Source organism: Arachis stenosperma, chromosome 2 (assembly GCF_014773155.1).
Source record: "Arachis stenosperma cultivar V10309 chromosome 2, arast.V10309.gnm1.PFL2, whole genome shotgun sequence".
Lineage (NCBI taxonomy): Eukaryota > Viridiplantae > Streptophyta > Magnoliopsida > Fabales > Fabaceae > Arachis > Arachis stenosperma.
The window spans coordinates 13,093,807-13,109,314 of record NC_080378.1 but is presented as its reverse complement, the minus strand read 5'-3'; the positions used below and the strand labels follow the sequence as shown (position 1 = coordinate 13,109,314).

The 15,508-nt window shown below is 34.0% G+C and overlaps 1 protein-coding gene and 2 pseudogenes across 1 annotated transcript; all 3 read left to right on the top strand.

The window, feature by feature from the left end:
- Positions 1-2,606: 2,606 nt before the first annotated feature.
- LOC130962579 (protein CHUP1, chloroplastic-like) lies at positions 2,607-5,608 on the top strand (annotated as a pseudogene).
- Positions 5,609-5,910: 302 nt separating this feature from the next.
- LOC130962578 (protein CHUP1, chloroplastic-like) lies at positions 5,911-12,107 on the top strand (annotated as a pseudogene).
- A 467-nt stretch (positions 12,108-12,574) lies between these two features.
- On the top strand, positions 12,575-14,209 carry LOC130960547 (diacylglycerol O-acyltransferase 3-2-like). Its single transcript, XM_057885962.1, has 2 exons — positions 12,575-12,975; positions 13,210-14,209. Exons 1-2 carry the CDS (start codon positions 12,688-12,690, stop codon positions 13,927-13,929), a joined length of 1,008 nt encoding a protein of 335 aa, XP_057741945.1. The 5' UTR covers positions 12,575-12,687; the 3' UTR covers positions 13,930-14,209.
- Positions 14,210-15,508: the final 1,299 nt, after the last annotated feature.

Below are 15,508 nucleotides of genomic sequence, written 5' to 3'. Positions count from 1 at the left end.
GTTGACACCGACCTCTTGAGTGGAGGTGGGTGCTTTGCTAGGTTTAATCTATTGGATCAGGCCTTTCGATTGGACCTGGGCCCTTAGCATTGGGCCAAGGTATGAACAAGTGTTATTCTTTAATGTGGTAATTTTTGGTGTTTTTTAAAATTATGGGAGTACACAAATCAAACCTTTCGATTTGTGTTTAAAAATTTTTAAAAATTTGGAGTACACAAATCGGACCTACCGATTTGTGTTAAAAAATTAAAAAATAATTGGAATACACAAATCGGACTGATCAGTATCAATTTTATATTTTTATTTAGAAAAAGTCTAGGGAGCCAATGGCCTAAGCGTACAATGTGTACAATGGAGGTTTAAGAAGTATTAGAGATATGACCATTAGTGTTACATTGTCCTGTCAGGTTACGCTTTTGGGATGAGTGGTTTCAGATATGGTATTAGAGTTCTAGATTCGAAAGGTTAAGAGTTCGATCCTTGGTGAACCCCAAAATCAGTTTAATTTTTTATTGAGATGTTTATTATCCTTGGTATCCGGATGGTTATCCTAAAATCTTCCTGGAAAACATTGAAGATGTGTACCCAGGATTTTTATGCACAGTACATAGCAATTTTGAAGATAAGAAAATGGTTAAAAAATTTAGATATAAAAGTAGAATGAGTGTTATATTTTAATGTGGTAATTTTTGGTGTTTTCTAAAATTATGGGAGTACACAAGTCGAACCCTTCGATTTGTGTTTAAAAATTTTTAAAAGTTTGGAGTACACAAATCAGACCCACCAATTAATGTTAAAAAAATAAAAAATATTGGAGTACACAAATCGGACTGATCAGTATCAATTTTATATTTTTATTTAATAGAAGTTATACTCATTATCCTCGAAATTTTATTGAATTTGTAAAACACTACAAAATTCATGGCCAATTTTCAGTAAATTATTTTTCTATGTTTATTATTTTAGTTTTAATTTAACTATAATATTTTAATATTTTACAATAATAAATATTTAGATATTTATATTTTTTAAATTATATACTAAGTATTATTTTATTTTTTATATTATTTTTTCTAACAGGATAAGGCTACGATGTTTCAACATGCTAAAAGCTTTCTGGAAAACATTGAAGATGTGTATCCAGGGTTTTTATGCGCAGTACATAGCAATTTTGAGGATAAGAAAATGGTTAAAAAAATTTGGATATAAAAGTAAAATGAGTGTTATACTTTAATGTGGTAATTTTTGGTGTTTTCTAAAATTATGGGAATACACAAATCAAATCCTCGGATTTGTGTTTAAAAATTTTAAAAGTTTGGAGTACACAAATCAGATTCACCGATTTGTGTTGAAAAAATAAAAAAATTGGAGTACACAAATTGGACAGTACGATTTGGCTGTCCGATTTGTGTACTCCAAATTTTTTTAATTTTTTCAACACAAATCAGATGGTTCGAGTACAGAAATCGGACGGTCCGATTTGTGTACCTAAAAATTAGACGGTCCGATTTCTGTACCTCTTAAAAATCGAACGGTCCGATTTATACTTCGTATATTAAATCATCACACCTTTTAGAAAAATATCATGGTAAATCACAATTTAGAAAAACACCATTATTAATACAATATTAAAAATAAAACGTGTAAGAAAATTCATATATTTGATACGTCCTAAGGTTTACTTCTAGTAACATTGTCATTTTTCTTCCTTCTATAAAAAATTTTTGCTAACTAGCTATTTTTATTAGCAGATTGTCTAACCTCAAAGTGGTGGATCAAACAGAGGAGGCTTCAGTATAATATCCTCAAGTGCCAAAAGCAACATTTGTTTGGATGGACTCTTCAATATGGACTTCAGTATAGTGTTGACTTAACATTTATTTTGCATTGACGATCTTCTATGTTTTTACATCTTAGGGATGTGTCAATTCAAATCGGATCATTTGGTATTTTCTAAAATTATGGGAGTACACAAATCGAATCCTTTGATTTGTGTTTAAAAATTTTAAAAGTTTGGAGTACACAAATCAGATTCACCGATTTGTGTTGAAAAAATAAAAAAAATTGGAGTACACAAATCGGACAGTACGATTTGGCTGTCCGATTTGTGTACTCCAAAATTTTTTAATTTTTTCAACACAAATCAGATGGTTCGAGTACAGAAATCGGACGGTTTGATTTGTGTACCTAAAAATTGGACGGTCCGATTTCTGTACCTCTTAAAAATCGAACGGTCCAATTTGTACTTCGTATATTAAATTATCCCACCTTTTAAAAAAATATAATGGTAAATCACAATTTAAAAAAATACCATTATTAATACAATATTAAAAATAAAACGTGTAAGAAAATTCATATATTTGATACGCCTTAAGGTTTACTTCTGGTAACATTGTCATTTTTCTTCCTTCTATAAAAAAATTTTGCTAACTAGCTATTTTTATTAGCAGATTGTCTAACCTCAAAGTGGTGGATCAAACAGAGGAGGTTTCAGTATAGTATCCTCAAGTGCCAAAAGTAACATTTGTTTGGAGGGACTCTTCAGTACAGTGTTGACTTAACATTTATTTTGCATTGACGATCTTCTATGTTTTTACATCTTAGGGATGTGTGCAATTCAAACTGATCATTTGGGACAGGTACATCTCTACATCATCTTAGAACTATCATATGTAATGCAAAATGAACATAATGCTTAGTTTCATATGGTAAAATAAACTGGTGGTTCTATTCAGGTTTATATTTATATTTTGTCAAGATTTGAAGTCTGAGGTGGGGGGTCTTGAAGGCTGAGTTGGATAGAGTTAAGGGTTTGAATGTAGAGCTTGAACCAAAGAACAAGAAGCTCAGTGAGGATCTTGCTGCCGCTGAAGCTAAGATGGTAGTAGCTGTTGGTACCAGTGGCAAGGTATGAGAAACTTTTATTGGTTTGTTTTCTTTTGATGTGTTTTACCTGAAAGCATGGAATGTGTCATAATTCATTGTTACTTATCTTGTTTTTCTCTTTATGATATAAAGGGTGGTTAATCCATGTGTTAAGAGTCATCAATCACTATCTGAAATAGTTTCTTTATTTCAATGGTTTTAACTTTCAATTCATATGGTGGAACAAAAAAGAGATCATATATATATACATATGAACAAAAAAGAGATCATATATATATATATATATATATATATATATATATATTTATATATAAACTCTACTTGTTTTTGCTGAATGAAGGAGGCAATTGGGGAGCACCAGAGCCCCAAATTCAAAGACATACAGAAACTCATTGCTGATAAATTGGAAAGGCCTAAAGTGAAAAAAGAAGCTAAAGCGATTTTTCGTAAAGCTTCTTCAATACCGTCTCCTACGACAACAATTCATGTCAATTCTGAATCCAAAAGTATAGAAAGAAAGTCTCCACCAAACCAGTGCTTGCCACCATCAATGGCGTTGAATTATTTCACTCCTTAAAGAATCATGATATGAAGAGAGACATAAAAGGGCCTCTGAATCATCCGCAACCGGTAGCGATTAGTGCACGCAGTAGCATTGTTGGAGAAATTCAGAACCGTTCAGCTCATCTTTTAGCAGTTAAGTATTGTGTGATTATTACACTTTCTAGTTCCTGTTTCTTTTTTCACCTCAAAATTATGTACTGCTAGTTGATGACTAATGAATTACCATACTTTCTAGATAAGGGTAGACAATGAAACAAAAGGGGAGTTCATCAATGACCTTATAAAAAAGGCGGTAGATGCAGCCTACATGGACATTGAAGAAGTCTTAAAGTTTGTTGATGGAATGATGGGCTTGATGGTGAACTATCCTCATTGGTACATTTCTCAGAAAATTATTGATCTGGTGGGCCAATGGCTCTCTATATGATACTTCATTAATCATTTTTAAGTTATTATAATTAGTATAAAACCATTGTTTTAATAGATTTTCTGAGAATTTCTGAGAGGGCGAGCCTTGGTGCAACAGTTTAGTGTCTTGTGATTTCTGACTTGGAAATCAAGGATTGTGATATTTGAAAATGGTTAGAATTTTCAACTTTGCTTCTTACTGGCTTTGTCTTGTGTATTCTACAGGTGGATGAGCGCGCTGTCTTGAGACATTTCAAGTGGCCTGAGAAGAAAGCCAATGCGATGCGAGAGGCTGCGGTTGAGTATCGGGAGCTTAAGCTATTAGAACAGGAGATTTCCTCCTACAAGGAGCTGCCTTGAAAAAAATGGCCAGCCTCTTAGACAAGTAAGATTTATGTCAAGATAACAGTATTCCTATTTAATAATCTTCTTATGCCTTATTTCATCTCATTGTGATAGGTCTGAACTGAGCATACAGAGGCTAATCAAGCTGCGAAATTCTGTCATGCGTTGTACCAACCGTACACATTCCAACCACTTGGATGTTCGATTCGGGGATAGTGAGCCAGGTAAATTTCTTACTCTGAAGTGAGAACAAAGATTGAAATATGGTAAATGGTTTGCTTTAGGTTTATCATTACTCTGGTAGGGAATAATTATAGTTACTGATTATTCGAAATTTATCAACATAGAACTTGATCTAGTAGTTGATTCACTGATCTGTTTGTTTCTACACATTATATGCACTAGTTTCAATTCTCAAATAACATGTATTTTCCTTTATCTAGAGATATATCATTTCTTCTCTTGGAAGATAAGGTTCCTTCAATTGTTAACTTTGTAGATTAGTAATAGTAAAGTGTATTCACAAATTTCACACTCATAAGTGAACTTCAAAGCTGCAATTATAAAACTTGATGAAATAAATACACAATCCATGCAGATAAAGCAGGCTTCCATGACTCTAGCCAAGATGTACATGAAAAGAGTGACAATGGAGCTCGAATCCAACTGGAACACAGACAGAGAATCTAGCCAAGATTCTCTTCTGCTTCAGGGTGGTCATTTTGCATACAGAGCTTATCAGGTAACATTTGACATCTGCACGGGTATCAAACTCTCGACTTAACTCATACTTTTACAAACTTACAAGTTTTTGCGAATTTAAATGATTAATAACAAACTTTTATATTGACATAAGACTTTGGTTGATCTAGTGCTTTAAATTTAGATGACATTTTAAAGTTTATATTAGATAATAATTATGTTTTAATGTTTTTATTTATATTTTATTTATTATTTTATTATAAAACGATTATTCCAATTAGACCAGTAAATTAATAATTAGAGCTGTTTAATAATTGGTCTGGTTTTTAGAACCTTAGGGATGGGGCGGCTTAGGGTTCAGCATTTTACTACCCGCGGATAGAAGCGGAACGGGTTCTATGCGGGTTATTGGACGGCGGAGCGGAGTCGAGTAGAACAAAAGTCCGCCCCTACCCGCCCTGTTGCCACCCCTAAGCACAGAGCACTAAGAGTAGAACTTCTTTCCCAAGACTCCAACGCCAAAATTAACCCGTCTGCCGCCGTCAGCAGGGCTTCTTCTTCTTCTTCTTGTGAGTGAGTGAAACGGTGAGACCAGAGACCAGAGACCAGAGCATTAGAGCTTCTTTTCCTCCAACGCCTGAATTTACCCGTCGTCCTTCTGTTATCGTCGCAGCTTCCATTGATAGCATCACATCTTCTGTTGACCGTGTCGCAGCTTCATCTTTTCCGTGTAATTTTCTCTCTCTCTCCCTCTGTCTTGTTGTCTCTCTTTCTCTATCAAGATCATGGTTATGAAAAATCAGATTAGACCGGTCGGTCGAAGCGGTCCGACTGAAAACTAGATGTCTCTACAGTTCAGTTGAAATAGAAAAACCACAACAATAAAAATCGTTGTTAGATCGCTAAACCGGCTAGAAATTGACCGGTTGAACCGAACTGGAACCCGGGAGGCTTACATAAAGTGATGTCGTTTTTGAAATTGAAAAAAAGGAAAATGGTAAGCCGAGAACGCATTCTCCCTTCTCCACTTCTCCCCAAAACAAAAAGAAAGCTAAAGCTTGAAAGTGAGAAACCCTAGCTTCTCCACCGCCGCCGCAAGGGGTAGCGCTGTCCATCGCGCCCAAGCACCATTGTCACATGGATTGCTGCAAGGATATCCGCCGTCTCGTCCGTCGCAGTTTCTTCTTCGAGCTCAGTGTTAGTCCCTGGTGCTCCGTCGCACTCCTGCCGTCGTCCGTCACTCTCCTGCCATTGTCTATCGTGCTCAGGTACCATCGTTTTTGTCTGGGCATGGTGCTCGAAGTCCCAACTCACCAATCGCAGCTTCTTCCTCGAGCTTGGCGTCTACGAGTCTGCTCTTCGTTTGCTCAGCCGTAGGACTACCACTGTCCGTCATCGTTCTCGTCGTCTGGCCTCCGTCTCCGTCGCACTTCTGCCCCTCAGCTCAGACTGCTTAGAAGTCAGAACAAAAGAGTGAGCTAAATAAAAACGGAAACCCTAGCTTCACCGCCCCAAGGAGTGAGCCACCGCCGCCGTCCGTCGAAGTCAGGGCCTTCTCTGTTCGTTCCGTCGGGGTTCTCCAAGAGCAACCCCTATTGGCTCTCGGTCCTCGTTCTCTACCGTCGACGTCGTCTGCTCACAGTCGTCCTTCGAAGGTCAGTGCTCACTGTTAGTGATTGTTCCTCGTTTGCTCAGCCGCGCTTCTGCGCCGTCCGTCGTACTGCTCGTCGCCTGGTCTCGGACTCTGTCTCCATCGTGCTTCTGCCCCTCTGCTCAGACTGCTCGGAACGAAGGTAATGGCTTCATTTTTTTTTAATTTTCGTTCTCTTTAATCTTTTTGGATTAGCTGTATTATACTCTATTTTCTTGTTTTGGATTGAATCATTGAATGATTAGTTGATTTATTTTGCTGGTTAATCTTTGTTAAAATTATGCTGATTTAGTTGATTTAGTTCCCGGGTTAACCTTGTTAATCTTCATTAAAATTGTGCTGCTGCCTTTTGTTTTGTGTTTTGTGACTCAATTGTGCTTAGATTTTGACTGTGTTGATGACTTAATTGTGCTTAGATTAAATGACTAATTGATTATTGATTAGCTAGGGCTGTTTTGCTGTGTTTCTATTGTGTTTTGTGATTTTTATATATATTGATGTGCTGTTGTTTTTAGTTAATTGCTGTTAGTAATTTTAATCTGTTGAGTTTGATTTTAGTTAGTTAGTAGAACTTAGATTTAGTTTTCTGTTTGAATGGATTAGGATTATTAGTTGTGGTATGCTGTTGGTAGGTTTAGGGTTATTAGTTGTGCAAGACTGCTGGAAGTGTTTGTGAAATTCTGTTGCTTGGTGGATATTGCTGTTGAACTTGGTTGAATGTTGTTAACTATTTGGTTAGTTATTAACTGATTACTGATTGTGTTGAAATTGATGGTATGCTGCTGATTTTTTGTATCATTCTTAGTAAATTTGTATGAATTGAGGTTTAAAGAATGCTTGTTTTGTGAGAAGAAGTTGAAATTTTGGTTGAATGACATTCTTTTGAATAAGGTTCTAAACTGATACTTGGTGCATTGATTTTACATTTTTAATAGGTATGCATGCCTAGTGTTTGCCAAATTACCTCGAGGTTTTGATTAAAAAGTTTGGTCAATTCCTTGAGCTCAATGCTTGTCTTCCACTCGTTATAACTATTTGCATTGATGTGAATGTGCTATGCTAATTGACCAAAATTTTTGACACTTTTTGAATGTTTGAGGTCTTTTTCACAATAACATAAGATTAACGATTGATCCTATGTAACCCCATTTGATTAACTTTGTTTGTTTAATTGGTTTTCGGTTATATTAGGCGTGAAATTTTATTTTTTGACATTAACCTTGTGGTATTGGTTGTGAAAGCTTTTTGGTGTTTGAACATGCTATGTACACTTCACAACATTGTTCTTGTTTGTTTTATACTTTTATTCACCAATTGCTTGTGAATGTGCCTCTATGCATATCTTGAATTCCAATTTTCATGTTGTAGCTACTATGTAATTAAATAATCGATTCTTGTTAGGGATGTAATTAAGAATGATATTTAGTTAAATTCTTTTGTTGCTAAAAAATTATCAGAGTTGAATTTGTTACTGATTATCATCAATAAACTTTGAATATGTAAATCGAGAAAGTATTTCGTATTAGTGACTAATTTACTATTTTTTTTTGCATCATTAGTTATGTTTAAGAATTGATACTTGATTTTTATTAGTATGTTTGTGAGGACATGTATTTTAACTTTTAATTTTATTTTTATAATTTTATATTTTTATTTAATTATGATCAGTCATCTAGGATCAATATCAATTGATGAGTAACAAAACTGAACAAAAAAGATAGTTAAGGACACAATCACCATTTGGATATGATATTGACCAAGGGAAGAGAAGAAGAGAAGTTAGATTATGTGAGGTTTCAAAAGCTGAGACTGAGCAAGTTTAAAGATAGATGAGATGTTTCAAAAATTCTTTGACATTGTCCACAGAATTTTTATTACGAGGATTGATTTATTTTGACGGAATAATGGGTACAAAAAAACAACAGTCTTCATGTAAGAGAATTACAACATGAACTTAGAAGGTATTTAGACTGAGGATTGGAGTAAATTCAAGATGTATGTAAAACAATTTTTAAAAGGACTGTCAACATTATATAAACAACATTATATAAACAGAAGAATATGTGTTTTATGGGAAAATAGATTTGGACCAAAGATACAATTTTATGATTTTCGATAAGATGAATAGTCTACATGAAGATAATATGGAATCTCGGTCCACCTCCAATAGAACTTGACATGTTTTTAAAATTTTTACCAGACTAAGTTAATCTATTTTTTTAATTAGTATATTATTTTATTTGAATTTCGTACATATTTTATAGATAATATTTATTACTATTATTTTATGGTTAAATCATGAAAAATGATATTTTGTCATTCTTATTTTTGAAGTTATCAATAGAAATCATATTATTTTGTTTAGCTTTACAAATATTTGAATGATCATTTGAGGTGAATTAACAAAAATAAAAGAGCCTTGATGTCAATAGATATTAGAAAAGAACTTTTTCATCATTATATATCAATGGCAAAAAAGTTCTTTTCTAATTTCTATTGACACGAAGACTCTTTTATTTTTATCAAGTCGCCTCAAATGATCATTTAAATATTTGTGAAGCTGAACAAAATAATATGATTTTTGTTGATAACTTAAAAGATAGGAATGACAAAATATCATTTTTCATGATTTAGCCATGAAATAATAGTAATAAATATTATCTATAAAATATATACGAAATTCAAATAAAATAATATACTAATTAAAAGAATAGATTAACTTACTCTGGTAAAAACTTTAAAAACATGTCAAGTTCTATTGGAGGTGGACCGAGATTCCATGAAAATAATAAAACTTCATATAGACTATTCATCTCATCGAAAATAATTTTATCTTTGTGCACTGCATTAGAAAAGTATCATTCCTCTACTCTTATAATAACACATATCACAAAATTGTATCTTTGGTTCAAGCCTATTTTTCCATAACACATATTCTTCTATTTATATAATGTTGACGGTCCTTTTAAAAATTGTTTTACATAAATCTTGAATTTACTCCAATCTTCAGCCTAAATACCTTCTCAGTCCATATTGTAATTCTCGTACATGAAGACCGTTATTTCTGTCCCCATAATTGCTGTCAAAATAAATCAATCTGCGAAAAAAAATTTCTGACGACAATGTCAGAATTTTTGAAACATCTCATCTGTCTTTGAACTTAGTCAAATCCAAAGACGTATAGAAACTCTGACAAATTGGAAAGGTCTAAAGTGAAAAAACAAGCTGCTCCTGAAGCAATTTTTCGTGAATTTGCCGTCTCAGCATTTGGCAAATTTAGCTAGCGCCCAAAAGGCCCCACCACTTGTTGAATTATTTCACTCCTTAAAGAATCATTGATATGAAGAGAGACATAAAAGGGCCTCTGAATCATCTGCAACCGGTAGCGATTAGCGCACACAGTAGCATTGTTGGAGAAATTCAGAACCGTTCAGCTCATCTTTTAGCAGTTAAGTATTGTGTGATTATTACACTTTCTAGTTCCTGTTTCTTTTTTCACCTCAAAATTATGTACTGCTAGTTGATGACTAATGGATTACCATACTTTCTAGATAAGGGTAGACATTGAAACAAAAGGGGAGTTTATCAATGACCTTATAAAAAAGGCGGTAGATGCTTCCTACATGGACATTGAAGAAGTCTTAAAGTTTGTTGATGGGCTTGATGGTGAACTATCCTCATTGGTACATTTCTCAGAAAATTATTGATTTGGTGGGCCAATGGCTCTCTATATGTTACTTCATTAATCATTTTAGAGTTATTAAAATTACTATAAAACCATTGTTTTAATAGATTTCCTGAGAATTTCTGAGAGGGTGAGCCTTGGTGCAACAGTTTAGTGTCTTGTGATTTCTGACTTGGAAATCAAGGATTGTAATACTTGAAAATGGATAGAATTTTTCTACTTTGCTTCTTTCACTGGCTTTGTCTTATGTATTCTACAAGTGGATGAGCGCGCTATCTTGAAACGTTTCAATTGGCCTGAGAAGAAAGCCGATGCGATGCGAGAGGCTGCAGTTGAGTATCGAGAGCTTAAGCTTTTAGAACAGGAGATTTCCTCCTACAAGGATGACCCCGACATTCCATGTGGAGCTGCCTTGAAAAAAATGGCCAGCCTCTTAGACAAGTAAGATTTATGTCAAAATAATAGTATTCCTATTTAATATTCTTCTTATGCCTCATTGTGATAGGTCTGAACTGAACATACGGAGGCTAATCAAGCTGCAAAATTCTGTCATGCGTTCGTACCAAGCGTACACATTCCAACCGCTTGGATGCTCAATTCGGGGATAATGAGCAAGGTAAATTTCTTTTTAACATATTTTTACTCTGAAGTGAGAACAAAGATTGAAATATGGCAAATGGTTTGCTTTACGGTTATCTTTACTCTGGTAGTAGGGGAATAATTATAGTTAGTGATTATCCGAAATTTATCAACATAGAACTGGATCTAGTTGTTGATTCACTGATCTGTTTGCTTTTACACATTATATTCACAAGTTTCAATTCTCAAATGACATGTATTTTCCTTTATCTAGAGCTATATCATTTCTTCTCTTGGAAAAAAGATATTGTTCCTTCAATTGTTAACTTTGTAGATTAGTAATAGTAAAGTGTATTCACAAATTTCACACTCGCATAGTAAACTTCAAAGCTGCAATTATAAAACTTGATGAAATAAATACACAATCCATGCAGATAAAGCAGGCTTCCATGACTCTAGCCAAGATGTACATGAAAAGAGTGACAATGGAGCTCGAATCCAACTGGAACACAGACAGAGAATCTAGCCAAGATTCTCTTCTGCTTCAGGGTTCATTTTGCATACAGAGCTTATCAGGTAACATTTGACATCTGCACGGGTATCAAACTCTCGAGTTAACTCATACTTTTACAAACTTACAAGTTTAGGTCACGAAATAGAGTCTATGCACTGTCGAACCAAATTTTTTGACATCTTGATTGTTGTAGTTTGCTGGAGGCCTAGACTCGGAAACACTGCACGCTTTCGAAGAGATAAGGCAACGCGTACCGGGACACCTTGCAGCAGGATCTCGAGAACTTTTGGCTGGCATACCAATGGCAATCATCATGAAAAGCCATTGATTTTCTTCTACTATACTCTTTTGGACTCTTGGTTGTCACCACCAAAAGCTGGAATACTAACATTCATTACTATTATTCTCCCTCCAATGGTCCCAAAACAGAAGAGATAACAAAAATGGAGAAACACCACATATTCACATCACAATCATGCATGAGATGAGGTTGACCTTTATGAAGAGGGAATGGCTAATATGCTATCAAAATGGTTACAAACTAGCAGCTTCCAAGATCAACATGTCACAATCTAGGAATAGGATATTAATAGTTCAGTGTTATTAAATTTCAACCGTGAATTTGTTTGGTGTATGTACTTGTGTTTATTGCTGCAATAACAATAAATAATTACGAGGGAAAATGTTTACTTAGTTTATAGCAGTGATGTTCAATATGTAGTGCTTGTAAAGAACATTTTGAAGCGTTTACTAAGCATGCTCTGTATAAAGTGAAAAACAAAAGAAAAAAGATAATAATAATCTATAATTTCTTTTTATAAAAAATACTAAATATAATCTACTATAAATTTGTTACTAAATTAATTCTTATTATTGGTATATATTAATTTACATATTTTCTTAATTTAATAATTAGTTACTAAAATAATTAGATTAATAATTAAAACTATTTGCAATAATAATGTTTTGAACGAAAAGTTAGATAATTTTTTTATATATTAGTAATTAAGTTTTTTTGTGGATATGTAATATGGTTAATTTTTTATATAAGAATAATACTATATCTTATCACCTGAACGTTATCCATTTTAAGGATTACTTATCCTAAAAATTCTTAGTAAATTTAAAATTTAAAATAGTACTAATAACAAATTAAAAGTAAAATAAAATCTAAAAGAGTGAATGATGAAAAGGAACGAACCCAGTCAAAAGCGAATGATGAATCGCCACGACATCACAAATAGAGAAATCAATTTCTTCACAGCACCTTCAAACAAAAAGGAACGAAACCAGTCAAAACCACAGAAGAGAGAAAAGGAGAATTCGATTCCTAATTAATTCTCACCGTCAACGATGGAGGTTTCCGGCACCGTTCTAAGGAATATCACGTGCCCTTCCTTTTCCATGCACGTGAATTCCCGTCGTGGTGGTGGTGGTGGTTGCGTTACGGTGCCGGTGAGGCTGAGAAAAAAGGCGGTGGTGCGTTGTTGCTGCGGGTTCAGTGATTCGGGGCATGTGCGGTATTACGGGGACGAGAATAAGAAGAAGGAGAAGCAAACCGCTGTGTTGAGCACCAAGAAGAAGCTCAAGATGCTGAAGAAACGTGTCCTTTTCGATGATCTTCAAGGAAACCTAACTTCGGTAACTTAATTATTTTTACATCTTGTTGCTTTATGTTTGGACTGAAATTTACTTGCATAGGGTTGAAATCAAATTTAACAGGTTTAGAACAATGCATTTGAACATGCGATTCCATTGATTATTTGGTGAATTTAAGTGATAAGTGCATGTTATTGTTGTTGGCCTTTAAGTGATTAACAGAGTCTCAAGTTTTTATTCAATGGTAAATTTAATTATTGTTCTGTTTTTACACAGGATGCTGCTGAGGTTTTGATGAAGCAGCTAGAGCAAGTAAGGGCAGAGGAAAAGGAATTGAAGAGAAAAAGGAAGCAAGAGAAGGAGGCAAAACTCAAAGCCTCTAAGATGAACACCAACCCTGATTGCGAATCGTCATCGTCATCATCTGAATCTGAATCAAGTGAGAGTGAATGTAACAATGAGGTGGTTGACATGAAGAAGAACATTAAGGTTGGTGTTGCGGTCGCAGATTCTCCACCAAAGGCAGAAACCATGATATATACACCTCCCTTGTTGCCTGAGGATGTTAGTGCTAATGACCATCATCATAAGGCCATGGAATTATTCTCTAGAAACAATGACATATCAGTTGGAAGCACTAATGGTAGCCTTAAGAATGAGAGTACTGCGGTTATTATCACTGAATGTATTCCTCAGAAGAGGATTGAGGTATGCATGGGAAACAAGTGCAAGAAATCAGGATCTATTGCATTGTTGCAAGAATTTGAGAGAGTGGTTGGTGCTGATGCTGCTGCTGTTGGATGCAAGTGCATGGGAAAGTGCAAGAGTGCACCTAATGTGAGGATACAGAACTCTACTGCGGATAAAATAGCTGAGGGGCTCAATGATTCAGTTAAGGTTCCAGCTAACCCTCTTTTCGTTGGGGTTGCATTGGAGGATGTTGAAACCATTGTGGCTAGATTCTTGGGCGAGAATCAGGAAAGTACTAATGAATAGTTTGCTGGTATGCTGTTTGGAAAATTGTACATATGTAGTGCCAGTACGGCAGTACCTATCAGATTGTTGTTTTATTGTATATAAACACAGACAACATATTTTTGTGAGATTCGATTTCCTAATTTATTGGAAGTTCCAGAGCCTGATTTGTGTCCATTCGAGCTCGACTCAAACATGGCCTGCCTTGCAGTCACAGCTAGCCTGAATCCTACCCAATCTATGAATTCAAATTTGAGGGCCCTATTTGGCATTAATATTAATATATTAATATTTCTTGTTATTCCGTGTTGGTTGTTATCATTTTAGCATTCTGTATTTATTTATTTAGGTTAATGTTATGGTACTTATCATTTTATACCTAAGTTATTAAAAAAGGTAAATAAATAATATTTAATAAATTTTATATAATTTATTTTTTATTTTAAACATTTTATTTTTTATTTTAAAAAAAAATTAGGTAATTTAGACACCATAACAAAGGCACCATAGAACTAGAAAAGTCTAGGAATCAGTAATTTTATTGAATTTTGGCCAGCATGTAACCAGTAGAGAAAGGTGAGCCATTAGATGAAATTTTACACCAATTTCACATCATTAAATTATCATTGATGACTATTTAATGGCTACCAATCACAAAAATTGTCGGCCCCTTAGTATTGCTCCCATAGAACTCACCATTTATTTATTTATCTTCAATTAATTTTTTTGGCACATGTATTTTATCCCAAAAGAAAATCTTGGCATTATTATCTCTTAGGGGCAGTAGTAAGTTAGTAACTCGCTCAGTGAGATCCCATAAATACAAGATTTATTCATACCAATGTGTCAAAATATCCACTTTTCTGATTTGATTTACCATATAGTGTTAAAATACATTTTTTTTTGGTAACTGAGGCCATTGATGTGTTATGCAGCATTATGAAATGGTGGGTGTATTTTCTATCAATACAATTTTTTAAAAAATTAGAAAAAGTAAATTGGAAGCTCCGATTTAGCTACTTTAAATTTTTAGAGAAATTTGAGTGTCAAATTTGTTAAGAAGAGAGAAAAATAATAAAATCTGAGTTAAATTTGAGTGAAGTATTGAGGTCAGATTGTACATTAAAAATTTTAAAAATTTAAAATACACAAATATGAAAATTGTGTTTTAAGTGATAAATTTAACAGTCTAATTTGTGTTCTTCACTAGTTAAACACATTATTCTCCAATAATATTGTAAAACATCATCTTCTTTTCAATATCAAAAATAAAAAATAACAAGACGAGTTTTTTTTATCAGATTTTACATCCATACCATATTTCCCAAAGTTTAAATGGTGATATAACCGGTTGAAGTAATTTTTCTTTTCCATATGCCACTGCCGAAAAGTGAAACTTCATGCATTTTTGACATATTTGGACATATTTCATGCTATCCTATCATTTGCTTGGTTAAGTTGTAAATATAGTTCCCATATCCATAGGTCATCTACATATTTCTATTTATCTAGCGTGGAAAAAAATTATATTAACATACAATTGAGCCCTCTAAACAGGGACGGTTCTATGTACAATGGTGTGGCGGCAAGCGCCCCACTA